At 42.9% G+C, this 19,987-nt stretch overlaps 2 protein-coding genes across 6 annotated transcripts in view; one reads left to right on the top strand and one right to left on the bottom strand.

Moving 5' to 3' along the window:
- Positions 1-1,058: 1,058 nt before the first annotated feature.
- MRPL35 (mitochondrial ribosomal protein L35) lies at positions 1,059-12,875 on the bottom strand. Its single transcript, XM_044261565.1, has 4 exons — positions 12,787-12,875; positions 6,535-6,724; positions 5,741-5,885; positions 1,059-1,408 (listed from the first exon to the last, which is right to left on the bottom strand). The coding sequence occupies exons 1-4, from the start codon at positions 12,827-12,829 to the stop codon at positions 1,220-1,222; spliced, it is 567 nt and encodes a 188-aa protein (XP_044117500.1). The 5' UTR covers positions 12,830-12,875; the 3' UTR covers positions 1,059-1,219.
- Positions 12,876-16,937: 4,062 nt separating this feature from the next.
- IMMT (inner membrane mitochondrial protein) overlaps positions 16,938-19,987 on the top strand; it is a 44,035-nt gene continuing 40,985 nt past the window's right edge. For 4 of the 5 annotated variants that reach the window (XM_044261564.1, XM_044261562.1, XM_044261563.1 and 1 more), the window contains exon 1: positions 16,938-17,155. In XM_044261564.1, coding sequence (XP_044117499.1) covers positions 17,111-17,155 — 45 coding nt within the window. In that variant the 5' untranslated portion in view covers positions 16,938-17,110. The remainder of the gene's footprint in view (positions 17,156-19,987) is intronic. The other variant, XM_044261561.1, reaches the window with a different exon arrangement.

Below are 19,987 nucleotides of genomic sequence, written 5' to 3'. Positions count from 1 at the left end.
AGCAGAGGGCCCAATGCGGGGCTCGATCCCAGGACCCTGGGATCATGACCGAGCCAAAGGCAAATGCTTTAACCCACTGAGCCACCCAGGCACCCCCCTACTCTTGATTTAGACTAAGTTTATGATCTCAGGGTCAAGACTGAGCATGGCCTCAGGTCCTATGCTCAGCATGGAGTCGGTTTGTCCCTCTCCCTCTACTCCTTCTCCTTGTTTGCATGCTGTATCTCTCAAATAAATAAATAAAATCTTAAAAAAAAAAAAAAAGGAAAAAACAGTGCCTTTCAACACTTGATAAAAAGTGTCTACACCTCTAAAGCCTCTTCTGTTTCGTGAATGGGCATACTGAAAAGCTATGTCATTTACCCGTCTCTCTACAAAAATCCAGTTCCAATAAACTGAGAATTGTTATGAACACACTAAACCTAGAATACTAGATCTGTTCTGTGTTTTGCCACCCCATGCTCACCTCTAAACAAAACTGCTCACGTAACTATTTTTTGCTCCATGTGAACCTGCCAAACACAACCAAGTGAGCCAGGGTGGGCTCCCAACACGGGTCAGTGACTCCTGATGAGACTGGTCTTAAGTAAAAAGACAGGCTGGCCCAGTTAGCTTCTTGGCGTTTAGAGCTTGGAGATAGGGGGTGGGGATTAGGATGCAGAAAACCACCTGAGAGGTGCAAGCCAGAGTTATTATTGGGGTAGAAACCAAGTTGCATACATGGCAGACCCCAAGCCTAAAAATCTAGCATCTTCTGCTGCTGAGGCCCTTGGAGGTGCACTGGATTTGGGAACACTCTAAAAATTCTGTTCTTCCTAAGGCCTGGGGGTTAGATGTGGGTTGGGGGGTGGAGTAGGGTTGGTGAGGCGACTCCTGAGTTCCCAGGCATATATACTTAGAATGATGTCACAGTGCTGGAGCTCACATGTTAGCTTTATGGTCTTCTTATGCCTGCCCTAAATCAGCCTCACTGGAACCAGTTAAGCCATTACCATTTGTTAAAAATAATCAACAAATTTTAAACTTCTATTTCCTTGAAAAAATTTGAAAATGTTTGATCCATTAAATGTTAAAACTTTAATAAGTTTAATGTTGAAGCTGTGTGTTTCCATACCACTTGGCACAATTTACATCAAGTTTTGAACTTACTCCGTTTTGCAAAGACATCATATACGTGAAGATACATATTCAGTAGGTAGGCAGCCATACAACTTTCGATCTACACCTTCAGGTTTGTCCGATCATGATACTTCTGGTAAGGATCGTCAGCATACCAGTTCCGCCTCTTCCAGAAAGACGTTGTCATTTTATCTAAAAGCTTACTCTGGGTTTTATTGCAGAACACAAATTCCCTCAAGCGCCTTTTTCTTGCAGCCGTCTTTTTCCATAATTTTTTCTTATAACCAGCCTGTTAGATGATATTATAAAGACATGCAAAACATGATGTTATATAGGAAACAACAGGCATCTTCACTATTCATGGTTTACAGGCTCAGTGGGAACAAAGATGAGACTTACTGGGGCTGGTATGTTTTTCAGAAAGATGTGATTCTCAGTGAGGGGTAGATACAGAAAGCACATACAGTTTGAAAAAGACATAATAATAATTTAATACTTTGATAAAAGATTATTTCAATTAGAACCACAGAAAATAAAGCCAAATGACTATTTGTGGTAGGTGAAGTACAGAGCAATGATAAATAATTACAATCACTAACTTTACAACATACTATTACTCTCATTTTACAAATTAAAGAGAAACAACCATCGATTAAAGAAGTTAACGGTAGCAGGCCAAGGTCACAGAACTAGTAAGAGTTCTTAACTACTGATTTTTCCAAATGTGAAGGATGAAGAAGGGCATTCCTGGCTAGTCAGTAACGTTCATGTTCATTTAAGGGGACTAAGTATTACAAAGGCTGACAAAAACCCAGTTCTCAAGTATACTGCTTCATTTCTTCTGTTCCACTGAGGACCAATCTAATAAAGTACTAAGTAATAATAATGAATAATGAATAAATAATAATAAATAAATAAATAAAAATAATGAATAAGAATGAATATAAAGGAGTGCTGAAGGAATGGATAACTCATCTGTTTAACCCAGAACTGCCATATAGACAATTCAAGCATTATTAATTTTGAAGAATTTTTAAATTAAAAAGGAAGAAAAAAAATTAATTTCTGAAGAAAAATTAGATAGACTATAAAATCTATAACCATAGTCTGTTTAGACTAGAAGGATCTTAGGTGCCAGGTTAACAGGTGGCAAAAACCACACAGAAAGTTATGGGGGGGGAGAGACTAGAACTCAAACTATTGCTAAGAGCCCTGTGTCCTTTCATGCCAAGGGCGCCCTAGGGCACTACACAATAAAAAAACCACAGCCGTGGGCTGAGAAGGCACCTTGGGTTTCTGACATGTCTTGGTGTCATCACTCTGACCAGCAACTTGGGTACAGTTACTCTCAGAAATAAGGAAACGTTCTTTAAGAGTTCTGGTTTTGGGGCGCCTGGGTGGCTCAGTGGGTTAAAGCCTCTGCCTTCGGCTCAGGTCATGATCCCAGAGTCCTGGGATTGAGCCCTAAATCGGGCTCCTCTGCCCAGCAGGAAGCCTGCTTCCCCCCACTCTCTCTGCCTGCCTCTCTGCCTACTTGTGATCTCTGTCAAATAAGTAAATAAAATCTTAAAAAAAAAAAAAAGAGTTCTGGTTTTAAAATGCTAGATTTTTTTCTACTCCTTGCTTATAATTTAAATTGAAAGATTCAAACCCAAATCCCCTTATCTGTGTAATAATTTTCTAGCTTGCAAGCCAATCTTCATTCCTGTGGATCTCTGACTTACAGGTTAGGATTAGGGTTAGGGTTAGTTGCTGTCCTGCCTATTTTAGTGACCTCTGATCATTATTCTGTGGAATTGCAATCACTGTGAAAATGCTTGAAGCTTTTTAGACACTCTCTAGGTTCAGAAATGGGAGGGGGACACCTGGGTGGCTCAGTGGGTAAAAGCCTCTGCCTTTGGCTCAGTCATGATCCCAGGGTCCTGGGATTGAGCCCCGCATCGAGCTCTCTACTCAGCAGGGAGCCTGCTTCCTCCTCTCTCTCTATCTGCCTCTCTGCCTACTTGTGCTCTCTGTATGTCAAATAAATAAATGAAATCTTAAAAAAAAAAAAAAAAGAAATGTGAAGGAATAAAACTGTGCTGCAGGAAGTATTTTCAGTTTTTATATATTAATATAAATTAACCCACCCAGCTTTTTTGTTTTCCTCTTAATATTACATTTTGATGAAGCAGACCATTCTGTATTTAGAATACATTTTGGGTCCTGAGTGGGGACTAGGCATTATGACTGGAGAATCTGATCAGGTCCTTTTTAATAACATGAGGGTTTCAGGGCCCAATAAGGGATGGAGACAGGAAGGCAACAAAAAAACTAAAACAAAAAACCCACTCAGCTTATTTTATCTAAGGCCAGATGAAGACCTGGAAATAATCAGTATGATAACAAGGGGGAAGAAATTTTTCAACGGTCCAAAATTCACAAAATTCAGAACTATTCAGTGAATTACTTAGTTCAGCTACTTAGAGATTACATGAGCTTCTGTTTATTAGTGTAGGAAATAACTACCAAGGTACTGTTCTGAAGGAGGAATGAGCTAAGAGTTCCAGTCAACATATTTACCTTAAATTTAGGATTGTTTATAAGATAGGAGATAATCCTTTCAGCCTTTCAACTAGTAAAAGTCCTACCAATTAAGTGTTTTATTTTTATGGGGAAACAAATTTTGATCTTTAAAGAATCATTTAGCTTCCAAGTAGTAAAAGGGAATTAGAATTTTTTTTTTTTAAAGATTTTATTTATTTATTTGACAGAGAGAGATCACAAGTAGGCAGAGAGGCAGATAGAAGAGAGAGGAGGAAGCAGGCTCCCTGCCGAGCAGAGAGCCCGATGCGGGACTCGATCCCAGGACCCTGAGATCATGACCTGAGCCGAAGGCAGCGGCTTAATCCACTGAGCCACCCAGGCGCCCCGGGAATTAGAATTTGAATAGTTATCAAATCTCAAAGATGGTTTTGCAAAACTCTAGTCTTTAGCTGCTTTCTAATAATCAGATACTCTGTTTCCGAGAATAAAAGACGGGAGTGGAAAAGCCCAGACGCATGCTGTGGGAGAGGACAGAGCAGTAATAATTTGTCAGAGGGCCCCTTAGAGGCTGTGATCTCAGGCCAGACTAAGTGTTCAGGTTCTATCCGACATGGACCCCAATCACACACACCGACAGAGAGAAAATCATGAAGTTAAAGAAATGTACATGGGGTTAATACCCTATCATAAAGACTAACATCACCTAGGGGTGCCTGGATGGCTCAGTGGGTTAAGCCCCTGCCTTCGGCTCAGGTCATGATCTCAGAGTCCTGGGATCAAGCCCCATATTGGGTTCTTTGCTCAGCGGGAAGCCTGCTTCCCCATCTCTCTCTGCCTACTTGTGATCTCTCTCTTTGTCAAATAAATAAATAAAATCTTAAAAAAAAAAAAAGACTAAACCATCTAGAGAATACAACTGCCCCTCAGAACGATGTATTACTTAAAATATAACCCCTGGGAAATTTTACTAGTTACCAAACACATTTAGATATAGCCTTAAGAAAAACACATACTGGCAACAGGCCTCTGGGGGAGAGAACAATATACGGCCTTGAAGCTGAGCAGCTGGGGATGCCTGGCTCGCTCAGGGAACGCCGCCTGCTTCATTTTTCTGGCTTCATTTTTCCCGTTATCTCCCCTTTCGCCCAGGAGAGCACCTATGGCTGCTTAGGTAAGTCCTTTGAATGTGCTTGTTCAACTATAAACTTTATACTACTTGTACAGACATGTTTTGCCTTCCTTGTTTATCTATAAGGCATAGGACTAACGTTTGACCTTCATCGACTCTTCTGTGGACTATTGTTTCTATCTAATAAAAGCGAGACTGGGGTGCCTGGGTGGCTCAGTGGGTTAAAGCCTCTGCTTTTGGCTTGGGTCATGATCCCAGGGTCCTGGGATCGAGCCCCGCATCGGGCTCTCTGCTCAGCGGGGAGCCTGCTTCCTCCTCTCTCTCTCTCCCTGCCTCTCTGCCTACTTGTAGATCTCTGTCTGTCAAACTAAATAAATAAAATCTTAAAAAAAAAAAAGCGAGACTGAGTTACTCGCAGCAGGAGTCTTTTTGACTGTTGTCCCCTGCTCCCAATCTCTTGCAGCGGACTTGTTTGTGCCTAATTCTTCTCCTGTTCGCCGACTGGAAGCGGCAAGAGAATCCAATCCAAAGTAGGCGAAAGAGCCCATCAGCCCCCAATCTAAGCCACGCCACAAAGTCCCTGCTGAAGGCAACTCTGCTGCTGCAACACTCTAGGCTTAGAGAGGGCCTCCCCACAGGCCGGCGCACGTGGGGGCTGTCACATGGCTTCCTGTGATCATCAGCTAGGCCAGCATGTAAAAGACCTGAGATGAACACGTCCTGCAGTGAGAGGATTTACCACTGTGAGTGACACCGTGTTTTACGAATTCATTTACACTGGGGATGCCTGCCAAACTGGTACTTAAGCACAGCACTGTTAAGAGCTACTGGCAAATGGGAGGAGAGACGTCAAAGAATAGGGGCTGTGCTCGCTTCGGCAGCACATATACTAAAAAAAAAAAAAAAAAAAAAAAAGAATAGGGGCTCCCACTGCTTTTTCAGTCAAATGACTGTGTGAAGACTCACCTTCCTCCTCAGCCACAGGCCGGAATGAAGTCGAAGAAACCTATAGATGACAGCTTTCACAGTCTTTCTTTTTCCCTTCCCGGAGCTGAAGTACGTCACCGTTCTGACTGGTGGCTTCAGGACATTTGGAAGCAAGGGGGCCACTCTAAAATATAGTAAAAAAAATGTTAACTCAGCAATAAGACTCATTAGAGGATAAAGGCCATTTCCATACTTTGAAATAAGTGGAGTTCCGCTGAAACAAAGCCGACTTTAATATACATTGTTACTTTCAATGACCCATGACACTAAGCGTAAGTAAGAATAGCCACAATTACCAACTTGTAAGCCTTCCATCAAGTAGCCCCTCAATCCCTATCAGAGAATTTATCCTATCTATTTTAATCACCTGATTTCTTATCTGCCCACTGGGCTATCAAGCCTTTGAGGACTTCAGTTTATCTCTGTATCCTTTCTGCCAAGAACTGGGCACCCAGGAGTCCTTAACTAAGTATCTGTCGACTAAATGAATACCAGCCTTGCACGCTGAGCATCTCGTTCACCCTCCACCTTGGCTGAGAGCTTCCAACCAGGAAACCACATCTAGAACATGGAAAGTGTGCTCTGTAGGGTAGTCCCTGCTGCTGGCACGTAGGCATATGGGGCTATCAATCATATTCTCCCACCCCAGCAGGCAAAGTCAACATAATAAACTGCAGGTAGGCCGAGAGTACCATCTGCTTCTCAGATGTCTTTGCAGGCAGCAACATTTTACAATTTGTGTCTAAGCATCCATTTACTGAAATACACCCTACCTGTTGAGGATTGCTGGAGTATGCCCACATGTCAGGTTTCTGACACATGTGCTAAGTCCGGGAGCAGAGGAAACAGTTGGCATTGGAAGAGAACGAAAATGTTGGGTGGACAGTGCAGAACTGAGACAGGCATTCCTGACACAGTTTTGATAGGCGGAAGACACCAAAATGTTCAGGGGCCGTAAGACTCCTGTAAAGAGAGAAGCATACTTATTTAATACAATACTCCAAAATACGCATCCAGTTATTTAAAATGAATGTGTCAAAACAAGGTGAGTATCAGGCTCTCCATGGAGCTTTTTACCAACTTTACTGAGGTATAACTTACATAGCACAAAATTACCCATTTGTGTAATTCAGTGCTTTTTAATAAATTTATAAAGTTGTGCGACCATCACCACAATCCACTCTGATGCATCCTAGCTCTGTGTTCAACAGTAGGGGCCGAAACAGTTGTAACAGTAAGTCCCATCTGCCAGATCTTACCCTCTGATGAGCCAGGGCTCCCTAGCACACAGCGCAACAGCAAGGCAGAGACAAGAAAGCTTGGCCATTCCCTGCAGAGGCAACAGAGTGCCAAGAGGAGTCATAAAGAAAACAAAAGAGGTCCTTGAGCTCTCCTCTAGAAAATGAACAGGCCACGAGAGGAGAAGGTAGAGAGTCCAGATAGGATGAACAACACCCACAAAAGCAAGGGGGGCTGAAACAAATACATGCCCAGAGTGGGGACTGGACCTGCCAGAGGCTGAGCACTGCTCACCTGACAGTATGGCAATGCCTGGGTGCGGCTCAGAGGCACCTTGTGGGGTGGGGGGTGGGGGGGCCTAGGTGCGTAGACCAAAGGCAACCCTCCTCACCGATTCTTCGCATTAGTGCCAAAGTAAGAGTCCAGGGCTACAAAGCAGAATCACTCACAGAGCACTGCCTCAACTCAGATTCTGAGTCTTGGGTGGGACTCAAGAATGTGCACTGAAGCAGCACCACAGGATGATGGAAATGCCCCCAAACTGGATTTACTAAAAATCATCAAACTGTACACATAAAACAGGTAATTTTATGGTATGTAAATTACACCTCAATAGTTGCTTCAAAAAAATCAAAAGTTCCATCACTGAGACTGCAGCTCATCCAGGGCTTAGAACTGTTGCCTTATTGTCCATTGCACTGATTTCATGTAACAAACGAGGGGCAAGTGTAGTGTGGGACTGGAGGGCTGGCATCTGAGTCGCACTGTCTACTCACTAACTCTGTGACCATGGGCAAATTATTTGCCCCAGTTTCCCCAAATTTAAATAGGGTTAGTTATGGGGAGGTGACAAGAATTAAATGAGAGAAAAACATGAAAAGTGCTAGGAAGAGCACTTGGCACAGAGAAATCATTTAATGAATGCTAACAGCAGATAGTAAAGAGCAGAGAAATGCTTAGCAAAATGGCATGTTAACAGATGACAGGAGAAAGTGTGAATCCTTAAAACCCATATTTTGTTTTGTTTTTAAATTTTATTTATTTATTTGAGAGAGCATGAGAGAGAGCATGAGAGGGGAGAAGGTCAGAAGGAGAAGCAGACTCCCCACGGAGCAGGGAGCCCGATGTGGGACTTGATCCCGGAACTCCAGGATCATGACCTGAGCTGAAGGCAGTTGCTTAACCAACTGAGGCACCCAGGCGCCCCCATATTTTGTTTTTGTTTTGTTTTGTTTTAGGAGCTGAAGCTTCAAATTCTACCTTTCTCTCTCTCTCTCTTTTTATTTTTTAGATTTTATTTATTTATTTGAGAAAGAGAGAGAGAGAGAGAGAAAAGAGCACAAGCAGCGGAAACAGTAAAGGGAGAGGGAGAAGCAAGCTCCCCACTGAGCAGGGAGTCTGATGCAGGACTCGATCCCAGAACCCTGGGATCATGACCCGAGCTGAAGGCAGACGCTTAACCATCTGAGCCACTGAGGCTTTTCTTTTTTAAGATTTTATTTATTTGAGAGAGAGAGAGAGAACAAGATGGGAGTGGGTCAGAGGGAGAAGACGACTCCCCACTGAGGAGGGACTCCACTCTGGGATCATGACCCGAGCCGAAGGCAGCTGCTCAGCTGACTGAGCCACCCAGGCATCCCACCATATTTTGTTTTTTTGTGCTCTGTCAAAGGTAACAATTTTCAAACTAGAATGGGTAATATAAACATTAATGAGTGAGTTGAAATCCAACCAAGATTCAGGAGACTGCTGAGAGAGTCCCTCTGGGAGCTTGGAAGTGAAATTCTCTACTACCAGTCATTCAAGTCTCCAGATATAAATAACTTGTATTTCAAAGAACTGTAAATACTTGTAGACATGAGTACAAAATAAGAGATAATCTTTGGAAGATTAAGTGATATGAAGAGGAGGACAGTAGACAAAATATATCAGTTTCACAAGGTCCTCAGAACTTGGTCTCTTGGTTAAAACAAAACAAAAAAAACTCTCAGATGGGGCGCCTGGGTGGCTCAGTGGGTTAAGCCGCTGCCTTCAGCTCAGGTCATGATCTCAGGGTCCTGGGATCGAGTCCCGCATCGGGCTCTCTGCTCAGCGGGGAGCCTGCTTCCCTTCCTCTCTCTCTGCCTGCCTCTCTGCCTACTTGTGATCTCTCTCTGTCAAATAAATAAATAAAATCTTAAAAAAAAAAAAAAAACAAAACTCTCAGAAATTCTTAGAAACCTCTCCTGAAGGAAATGAGTAGTCTAGAACAAATAAATGGGTAAATTACAGGCTCATTTATAGGAAGAAAAAAAAAAGAGAGAGAGAAGGGATAAACAGTGCGTACAAAAAAAGAAAATCTATATTGTTACCTGGGAGTGATTGTTCCTTAAAAAGAACTTTATTCTGGGGCGCCTGGGTGGCTCAGTGGGTTAAAGCCTCTGCCTTCAGCTCAGGTCATGATCCCAGCGTCCTGTGATTGAGCCTGGCATGGGGTGGGGGGGGTTACTGCTCCACAGGGAACCTACTTCCTCCTCTCTCTCTGCCTGCCTCTCTGCCTACTTGAGATCTCTGTCTGTCAAATAAAGAAATAAAATCTTAAAAAAAAAAAAAAAAGCCCTTCATTCCATTTTTTGATGTAGTCACTAGCCTGGGAAATCATGGGAATGTCTAGACACAGTGTATCCTGATTTTAGGAAGGCATGTGAAAAGGTTTCTTTATATTCTAAAGAAATAAATGTGGGCAGGATGATAGTACAGTTAGGTAAATTCCAAGCTGACTAGAAACTAGCCCCAAGTTAGTTGATTGCTGTTCTGATCAAAGTCTCTTCCTGGTTCCCTAACTGATTATATTTTCTTCAATTTTTATGAAGGTCCTGAAGCTGCATACAGCATATTTGTCAAATCTGTATAAAAGCAAAATCCAAAGACTATATGGACTCAAAGTAATCTTGGTAAAATGGATTAAAAAATTAATAAAATTAAAAGTCCAGAAAAAATACACTGAGGTTAGAAAAAAAATGAAGGAAAGATGAATCTTGCTTGATAGCAGTTTCTGGGAAAATAACTTAAGGGCCTTATCCACCATACCCTCAGGTGGACCAGCCCTATGTTTTAGTTTCTAAAAGCTGAACAAAGCCTAACTCAAAATGTATTGACAAAAGGGCAGCACACAAATCAAGGGCAGTAATGAACTGTTCCTTCAGTCTTCTGCTCTGTTCGGGCATTTTAATACACACTGGCTTTCTCTGAACACATTCTTACATGGAGAACACAGATAATGTAACAAACAGAGTGACAACAAAACCAGTGTTTTGAAGGAATAAAGAGGAAGAGGGAACAAGGAGTGTACTAGTGAAGAGTCAAAAAACAGGATAGTATGTTTGGGGAATTACAAACAGCTCTGTGTGGCAGGAATCAAAACAATGGGGATTGGGGAAGGAAATGAGTATGACTGTCAAAAGTAGTGGTCTTCAAGCTTTTTTGATCCCTTACCCTCTAAAAGCATTCTGAAAAATTATAGGGCTCAATACCACAACCCTAAGATCATGACTTCAGCTAATCAAGAGTCAGATGCTTAATTGAGCCACCCAGGCACCCCTATTTTTTTTTAAACATTTATTTATCTTAGAGAGAGAAAGGGAGAAAATCTCAAGCAGACTCCCCACTGAGTGTGGAGCCCCACTCGGGGCTCAATCCCATGACCCTGAGATCATGTCCTGAGCTGAAATCCAGTCTGATATTTGACTGACTGAGCCACCCAGGTGCCCCTGAGGTGACTTTAAAGAAGCACATCACCTTCACAGTATCAGGCAATGCTGAATATATATATACATATTCTAATTCAGCAATTCCACAGCCAGTTTTATAAGTATACACACTAGCACACTGTAGAGAAACCCTTGCACTCATGTGCCAGGACACAAGGAATATCAGCTTTGGACCTAACTGACCCAAAGTGAAAACACTCAAATGCCCAGCAATCCCCAAACGGAGAATTGTGGGGTGATCGAATAAGAGACTATTATATGGGAACAAGAAAGCACTACAGCTACACCCAAAATGAACTAATTTCACAAAGTAAAAGGCACAAGAGTACATACTATGTGATTCCATTCACATAAAGTACAAAAACAGGCAAAACTAAACAACATATTACTTAGAGATGCCAATATAGATGATAAAACTATTACAGAAAAAAAGACAAGTTAACAATGAAATGAGGCTGCTGTTTATATTTAGCAGAAAGAGGGATTTTTTTTTTAAGATTTTATTTATTTCTTAGACAGAGAGAGAGATCACAAGTAGGCAGAGAGGCAGGCAGAGGGAGCGGGGAAATCAGGCTCCCTGCTTAGCAGAGAGCCCGATGTGGGGCTCGATCCCAGGACCCTGAGATCATGACCTGAGCTGAAGGCAGAGGCTTAACCCACTGAGCCACCCAGGTGCCCCAAGAGGGATTTTTTTAAAAAAGATTTTTATTGTATTTATTTGTCAGAAAGAGAGAGTGAGAGCACAGGCAGGGAGACTAGCAGGCTGAGGAAGAAGGCTTGAAAGGAGCCCGAGACTGGACTCGATTCTAGTACACTGGGATCCTGAGCCAAAGGGAGCCACTTAACCAACTGAGCCACCCAGACGTCCCAGAAAGAGAGAATTTGGATTAGGAGAAGCACAGAGAGATAGGGAAGAGGTTCCCGGTAGTGTTCTCTGTCCTGACTTTGGTGTTACACAGGTGTTTTCTTTAGAGTTAAACCATTCATGTATGTTACATACATTTTTCTTTATATGTTATTTTCACAATTAAAAAATACCCCCATAGGGACGCCTGGGTGGCTCAGTTGGTTAAGCAGCTGCCTTCGGCTCAGGTCATGATCCCAGCGTCCTGGGATCGAGTCCCACGTCGGGCTCCTTGCTCAGCAGGGAGCCTGCTTCTCCCTGTGCCTGCCACTCTGTCTGCCTGTGCTCGCTCGCTCTCCCTCTCTCTCTTTCTGATAAATAAATAAAATCTTTAAAAAAAAAAATACCCCCATAAATATGTTTCCTCCGTAACAGTTGGAAATTTTACATTGTAGCTTTTTTATTTCTATTCTTACACAGAATTTTATCCTAATTTATTTTGTGTATATGTAATTTACCGATAATATTATTATATTTAAATAATATTTTTGCTGAGGGCCTTAGAGCGAAGTCAACAATTTAATTGCCTTCACTCCTGTCATCTCTCTCGGTCGAGAAATCCTTATGACTTCCTCTGTGCGGGGGACCGAGTGAGCAAAAAACCCGTCACATTTCCTGCACATTGTGTGAACCTCATACAAGCTTGCTGTGTGCCAGACACTATGCAGGGCACTTTACATGCATGAGCTCATTTAGTCCTCACGTAGACAGTGTCATCATCCTCATTTTAGAGCTGTAGAATCTGAGGTTCAGAGAAATTACTTTTTCAAGGCCAAATATCATGACTAGCGAGTTCTAGCCTCTAACTGAGGTTAGCAGGGACTTTTTTGTCTCCTTCCGCACACCTTCTCTGCCCCAGTCCTTTTAGTCTGTTTTCTAGGTAAGGCGGAACGGCCAGGAGCCGGTAAGGAAGCGGAAACCCGAGGACACCCAGGTCCGCCAGGGCCCAAGAGTGTCCGGAACCTCCGATGCAGCCGGCCGAACACAGGCAGTCCCAGATAAAATTCGGAACAATCCTCTGGCCTTTTTTTTTTTTTTTCTCTTGTTAACCTCTACGCTTAAACGCCTATTCCATCCTGCACAAGTCCCGCCTCCTCTGAGGAGATAAATAGAACACCGCGTTTTCCACTGACCTGACGCCGCTCTCACAGCACGAGCAAAGACGGGGGTCGCCATCTTGTGGCCCCGCCCTACGACAGCCGGATTGGTTGTAAAAGTTCCAGGGCAAAGGGGAATTAGGAAAAAAATTTGGGTGGAGTCGAAGGAGGAGAAAAAAAAAAAAAAAGAATAAAGGAACGGTCAAGGCAACCTTCATTGAATGTCTTCTCTATATCAGGCTATTCTCCGCCGCTCCAAAACAAGTGCCTATAAAGAGTGTCTGGCATATAGTAGGCTCTTGAATTTTTTTTTTTTTAAGATTTTTATTTTATTTATTTGACAGAGAGAGATCACAAGTAGGCAGAGAGGCAGGCAGAGAGAGAGGAGGAAGCAGGCTCCCTGCTGAGCAGAGAGCCCGATGCGGGACTCGATTCCAGGACCCTGAGATCATGACCTGAGCCAAAGGCAGCGGCTTAACCCACTGAGCCACCCAGGCGCCCAGGCTCTTGAATTTTTAATGAGCATTTTGACTGACAGATCTATTTAAAGTACACAATTTGAAACACAATTTCTTTTCGCTCATTTTATTAAATTTGAGAAAACAACTTATTTTCCTTCCAAAGCTGGTAGGGAATAGGCTAAGTGAGTGGGACAAAGTAATGTTGTTAAAAATTTTTTATAAATTGAATGACAACCATAATTAAATGATGTAAATATCCTAAGGCTATCACAAACATTTTTTTCTAATCACTAACACTGATTGTCATTTGGGAGAATAGCATCTCAATCCTTCCTAAATAATTCTATGTTCCTTATTTTATTCTTGATAATTAGTGATTTTTCTAATGTTCAAACAGGAAACAACAAATCTCTCACTCCTTCTCGTTGGCTAAGCTATTCCATGCATATATAATAAATGACACCATATACTAATTGAAATGGCTAAGGATCAAGACTGGTCTCCAGGAGTTCACATTTAATAAGGAAACAAGCATAGAACATAAATACAAGGCAGATAAACACTCCACAGGAGTAGTTCTAAGTTAAGGAGAAAAGGCTTTCTGACTGAGATGATCAGGTAGGAGGTGGTAGAATATAGTATGAATCTTAAAGAACGGGGAGGATTTTAACAAGGGCAAGGTCATTCTTGGCAGTAAGAACATGAAGAGCTAAGATGAAAAGAGAGGGAGCCAGGTCAGAAAGATACAGGATTTATTTATGGGAATGCTTCTCAAACCTTTTTTGGTCTTAGAACAAGTTTAGGTACTTAAAAACTGAGGACTCCAAAGTGTTTTTAATTATATTTCCAATTGCTGCTGTAATAAATTGCCCCTAACACATCACAAATTACCTTACAGTTCTGTAGGTCTTAAGTATAAAATGGGTTTTACAAGATGAAAATCAAAATATCCAGGGTTGGGGCGCCTGGGTGGCTCAAGTGGGTTAAAGTCTCTGCCTTCAGCTCAGGTCATGATCCTGGGGTCCTGGGATATCAGGCTCTCTGCTCAGCAGGGAGCCTGCTTCTCTCTCTCTCTCTGCCTGCCTCTCTGCCTACTTGTGATCTCTGTCTGTCAAATAAATAAATAAAATCTTCAAAATATCCAGGGTACTTTCTGGAGGCTCTAGGGGAGAATCTGTTTCCTTACCCTTTCTAGCTTCTAGAGGCTGCAGGCATTCCTTGGTTTGTGCCTCCACCCATCTTAAAAGCCAGTAGTCACATCCCTCTTACTTCTGCTTCCATTGTCACATATCCTTTTCTGACTGAGACCCTCCTGTTCTCACCTTTAACTCATAAGGATGCTTGTCATGACATTGGGCCTATGCAGATAATCTAGGATCATCACCCCATCTCAAGAGTCTTAATTTAATTACATCTTTGAAGTTCCTTTGTCATGTAAAGTAACATTCACAGGTTCTAGGGATTAGGAATATGTGTACATGTTTGGGAATAATTATTCTGCCTATCATACTAATTGATTTTAAAACAATTATTTTTATAATAAAAATAACTTTTTTTTTTTTTTGCGCAAATCTCTTTAAGGTCTGGTTTAATAGAAAGTTGGATTGAATTTGCTCATGCATTCAATGTTGTGACATCACTTGTCACCTAGCTTCTGGAAAAACTCTACTGTAAAATTATGAGATAATGAGTGAAAACAGCAAATAATATCTTAATATTATGAAGGTAGTTTTGATTTTTATGGATCTTCCAAAAAGGTCTCAGACTTCCTAGTAATCCCAGTTCACACTTGAGAACCAACTGAGAATGTTTTATCCTTTAGTTCTTCTGGGTTTTAGGGTATGGAAGTGGGTATAAGCTCTGTAAGTATATAAGCTCTGACCACCACGATCAATCATTGCTTTTTTTTTTTTTGAGACATCACAAGTAGGCAGAGAAGCAGGCAGGGAGAAAGGCGGAAGCAGGCTCCCACTATGCAGAGAGTCCGATGCGGGGCTCTATCCCAGGACCCCGAAATCATGACCTGAGGCGAAGGCAGAGGCTTAACGCGTTGAGCCACCCAGGCGCCCCCAATCATTGCTTTTTTAATCTCTCATGTAAGGTGGCTGGCCAAGTTGAGCCTTAAAAACATTCCCATGTGCTGGAAAAGTACTGAGACATTTCATAAATATTCTTTGAATTGGCAGTGGGAGTCATTGCACATTTTTGAACAGAGGAGTGATTTAAAGTTGTGTTACTTTATTTATTTTTTTAAAAGATTTTATTTATTTATTTGACAGAGAGATCACAAGTAGGCAGAGAGGCAGGCAGAGAGAGAGGAAGGGAAGCAGGCTCCCCGCTGAGCAGAGCCCCCTATGCGGGGCTGGATCCCAGGACCTGGAGATCATGACCTGAGTGGAAGGCAGCGGCTTAACCCACTGAGCCACCCAGGCACCCAAAGTTGTTACTTTAGAGGAGTCCATTTTAAAGAAAAAAAAAAAAAAAATCATAAATTGGATGTGGAGGTTGAAGATTAAGGATTTGGTCAAATGGGACATTAGGAAACAAGAGAAATTAATTTTGGAGTTTGAGATCTGGAAGCTGCAGAAGTTGGTAACGATGTTCAGTCCCAAAATGTGGCTGGGCCACACATGGTTAGAGCAGATTGAAATTGTGGTATTGGTATTGAGAGGTTTATGGCCAAGATGTTAGAAAAGTCATTACACTGGCATCACCCAGCGTAACAGCAGTGGTCAGGAATGGGGTGGGGAGACTGTAATTTAATTGCTAAAAATTACTTTTAAAAAATGGGAGACTGCTCTGGAGGCTGTTGGGTGATGGTGATATGAAATAGAGTGCAATATTATCAAAGTACACTGAAAAGCAGTGAACATATACAAACATAAGTATTCAATTTTAGTCAATTTTCAAATCCATTTCTCCCTTTTACAAGTGGGATCAGTATCATACTGTAATACCACCATACTCTACAAAAGTGTAACTCTAGGAACACCATACTCTAATAAATTACCTAGTTAAGACCTTCAAAAACTTTGCAAACACAATAAATATACACGTTATTTAGTTTCTTTGGTGTGATGGTGATAAGATCATTATCAGTACTCATAATATCGAATACTGTTTTCGGCATATAACATGCTAAACCTTGGTTACAGACTCAGTGGAATACTTTGAACAGTTCTGCACTGACCGCCTTAACTCCCAACCCATCCCACAGACTGTAGCCAAAATTATCTTTGTAAAATGAAAACGTGGTGGGAAAACCAGTGTGGTTTAATCTAGAAGGAGTAGAAGCGGTGGAACCCGAAGAATCTAGATTTCTAGCTCTGCTCTGCCATTTATTAGACACGTGAACAACACACTCCGCACAAAGGTTTCTCCAGTGTTCATTCACCCAGCCTTCCGTAATCGGGACGACTCCCTGAAGAAAGGCTGTCAAATGAAACAAACACGCAAACCGAGAAAACACCATTGTTTACGTAACTTTCGCCAAACTGCTTTCTACGAAATATCCAGCTGACAGAGGCTGAACTTCTCCCTTGCTTGAACTCCTCGAAGAATAACATCCGCGTTCCGCACTGATCAAAGCCCGAGTTACACACTCCTTGCCGCCTCCCGATTCACCCACTAACCCTTTCTTGGGGCCACACACCGGAACTCCGAAAGCGACCCGGAAGGAGAAATCGCCTTTTCCGCCAACGGAGGGCCCACCCTCTCCGAGCTGCCTGGGCGGGGTCGAGAAAGGGGGCTGCGCGTGCGCAGCGGTGTTGGCTGCCCTTCCGGTACGACCGGCGCGGGGAGACTGCACGGACGCAGGCACGCACTCACGCGCACTCTCTCCTACTAGCTCTGCCGCGGAAGCTCCCGCCTATACCAGCGGTGCCGTCCCCCCGGCCGAAATGCTGCGGGCCTGTCAGTTATCGGGTGTGACCGCCGCCGCCCAGGTGAGCGCGGGGGCGCCGGGAGAGGGCGCGTGGTGAGGCTGACTCCCGGCAGCCAACGGAAAATGGGAGAGGCTTTCGCTCTGGCTAGGCCCCGGGAGAGAGGGCGTGTTTCAGGGCCGCCTTCATCGCGAGAGACCTGGGCCGACCCGTGAAGCAGTTAATTGGGGAGTTTGCCCAAGAGGGATGACTTGAGGGTTATTGCTGAAGTGGGATGGGTGTGGAAAGAAGGTGGCGGGGAGGCGGGCACAGGACGGTCGGCCGGGCTTCGGGGACCTGTCATCCAATCAGCCCGGCGCTGCCCCAGTCAGGGACCAATGGTGGCCGCTGCCGCTCGGGTCGCCGGTTGGGCTCGTGATAGGTTTCGCGCAGCCAGTGGTTGAAGGTCGAGGGGAGAACTACAGTTCCCAGAAGGAAAAGGCTAGCTTTGGCTTGTTGCATCTTTAATAAGGAGGTGTTTGAACTGTTAAAGAGTCCGCATTTTAGGGGTCAAGGCTATAATTATTCGGGAGGGACCTTTTTTTGTAGCTGAGAGCGCCTCTTAGCTATTCTTACTCTAAACAGAAACGGGAGATTGTAGTTTATGGAGTAAAGACTCTCTGAGGAAGGACAGGAGTCATGACCTTGTGCTCATTTCTGAGATTAGCTTGGGGATCTATTGCTCCAGGCGCTGGGACAACTGTGGCATAACATCCAAGAAGCCCGAACGCCCAGTGATTTTTACTGCTGCACGATTATCAAAGTAATTTTCTTTTTTTAAAAATAATTTTGTACAATTGGAAATGAAAAAATAAACCTGTTCCATTGCTCATAATTTTCAGAATATTGATATGTTGGAAAAATGTATTGCAAAACAGGTACTGTGACTCAAGTAGTAATTGAACAAAATCCCTAGTTATAGTGAGTGAGAAATCATAACTGTCAAAAAACAATTTTTTTTTCCTTCCAAGTTTGCTTGTCTCTCCCCACTTGTTGCCAGCTTAGAAGCAGCCTCTTCTATAGGCAAGTAGGGTCTGTATTAGTTATTGATGCATAACAAATGTCACAAATTTAGCAGCTTAAAACAACACCCATATATTATCTTAGTTTTCTGGTTATGAATGGTCTGGATTCTTTGCTCAGTGCCACACAAGGTTGCATTCGAGGTGTTGACCGTGCTCTGGTTCTCATCTGGAGCTGAGTCCTCTTCCAAGTTCATTTTGGCAGAATCTGGTCCCTTGCTGCTGAAGGACGGAAGTCCCTGCTTTTTTGCCTGCTCTCACCTAAGTCTTAGAGGCTGCATAAAGTGTCTTGCTCAGAGGCTTTTCAGTGACATGGACGTTTGCTTTCTTGCAGACTACCATGAGTTTGTCTCTTTGACTTCAGAAGTCTCTCTTTACTGTTTCTGATCTGTAGACCAATGATAAAGGGCATTAAGATTAGGCCAGGCCCGGGGCGCCTGGGTGGCTCAGTGGGTTAAGCCGCTGCCTTCGGCTCAGGTCATGATCTCAGTGTCCTGGGATCGAGTCCCACATTGGGCTCTCTGCTCACCTCCTCTCTCTCTCTGCCTGCCTCTCCATCTACTTGTGATTTCTCTCTGTCAAATAAATAAATAAAATCTTTAAAAAAAAAAAAAAAAGATTAGGCCAGGCCCACCTGGTAAACCTCCCTTTTCATTAACTCAGAGTCAACTGATGAGTTACCTGAATTACACTTGCAAAATCCCTTTTGCCTTGTAACCCTAATCATGGACTTAGTAGGGGACAGAGATTATGGGGGCCATCTTAGAATTCCTCCTAATGTAATACCCAAGTCTCACCCAAGTGAGACTAGAAGAATGGAGGAAGTAGAGCTGCCTTTCAAGGCAGAACTATTGGTTTGTCTTTGAGGAGCCCTCCTTTCATGGCACACTGTTGTTCGGCTGTAAGGTTATATCATGGTTGTCACTGATGGGTCTCCTTTTCTGCCATAAAGCCCAAAATTACTTTTTCCTTATCTTTATTAAGATACTTCTACTAACTGGGATCCCAATTAGGAGGTTAGAAGAAAAGAGCGCAAAGCTTAATACTAAAATATGAACTCTTTTCTAGCTTATATCCACATTTTCTTATCGAAATTGTGTTTTTGAAAAATTCATTGGTTTGTTCTCCTCCTCAGGCATTCTGTAGCACTTGATATTGTTACACTTTTTGCTATTTTGGGTTATGTAGTATCTAGGGGCCTGTTTTACCCTTCATCTCTCCTCTTTTTCCTTTGTTGAATCTGCTACTTCTTGTACCTCCAAATATATCCCCAAGGTCCACTCTTCCCATCTCTCTCCCTTTTTATTTTAATTAAGACTTTTTAAATTTTTTTTTTTATTTTAAGATTTTATTTATTTATTTGACAGAGAGAGATCACAAGTAGATGGAGAGGCAGGCAGAGAGAGAGAGAGAGGGAAGCAGGCTCCCTGCTGAGCAGAGAGCCCGATGCGGGACTCGATCCCAGGACCCTGAGATCATGACCTGAGCCGAAAGCAGCGGCTTAACCCACTGAGCCACCCAGGCGCCCCTTAATTAAGACTTTTTAAAGAGCAGTTTTAGCTTTGCAGCAAAATTGCGGGAAAGGTGCAGAATTATCCCATATACCTCCTGTCTGCACACATGCATAGCTTCCCCCATTACCAACATCCCTCACCAGAGTGTTACATTTATTACCACTGATGGACTTAAATGGGCATATCATAATCACCCAAAGCCCATAGTTCACGTTGGGGTTCACTTTTGGTGTACATTGTCTGGGTTTGGACAAATGTATGATGACATGCTCAAGTCATTATGGTATCCTAATATTTTCATTGTCTTAAAAATCCTCTGT

The sequence above is a fragment of the Neovison vison genome, chromosome 8 (genome assembly GCF_020171115.1).
Source record: "Neovison vison isolate M4711 chromosome 8, ASM_NN_V1, whole genome shotgun sequence".
In the NCBI taxonomy this organism is placed as follows: domain Eukaryota; kingdom Metazoa; phylum Chordata; class Mammalia; order Carnivora; family Mustelidae; genus Neogale; species Neogale vison.
The sequence above is the reverse complement of the archived record's forward strand: the minus strand, read 5'-3'. Positions and strand labels throughout refer to the sequence as shown.

Coding starts and splice junctions, on each gene's coding strand:
- MRPL35 (XM_044261565.1), bottom strand. CDS start 12,829: ATGGCGACCCCCGTCTTTGCTCGTGCTGTGAGAGCGGCGTCAG. Junction 6,725..12,786: donor TGCTGTGAGAGCGGCGTCAG/GTCAGTGGAAAA, acceptor CTCTCTTTACAG/GAGTCTTACGGCCCCTGAAC. Junction 1,409..5,740: donor GCCTGTGGCTGAGGAGGAAG/GTGAGTCTTCAC, acceptor ATCATCTAACAG/GCTGGTTATAAGAAAAAATT.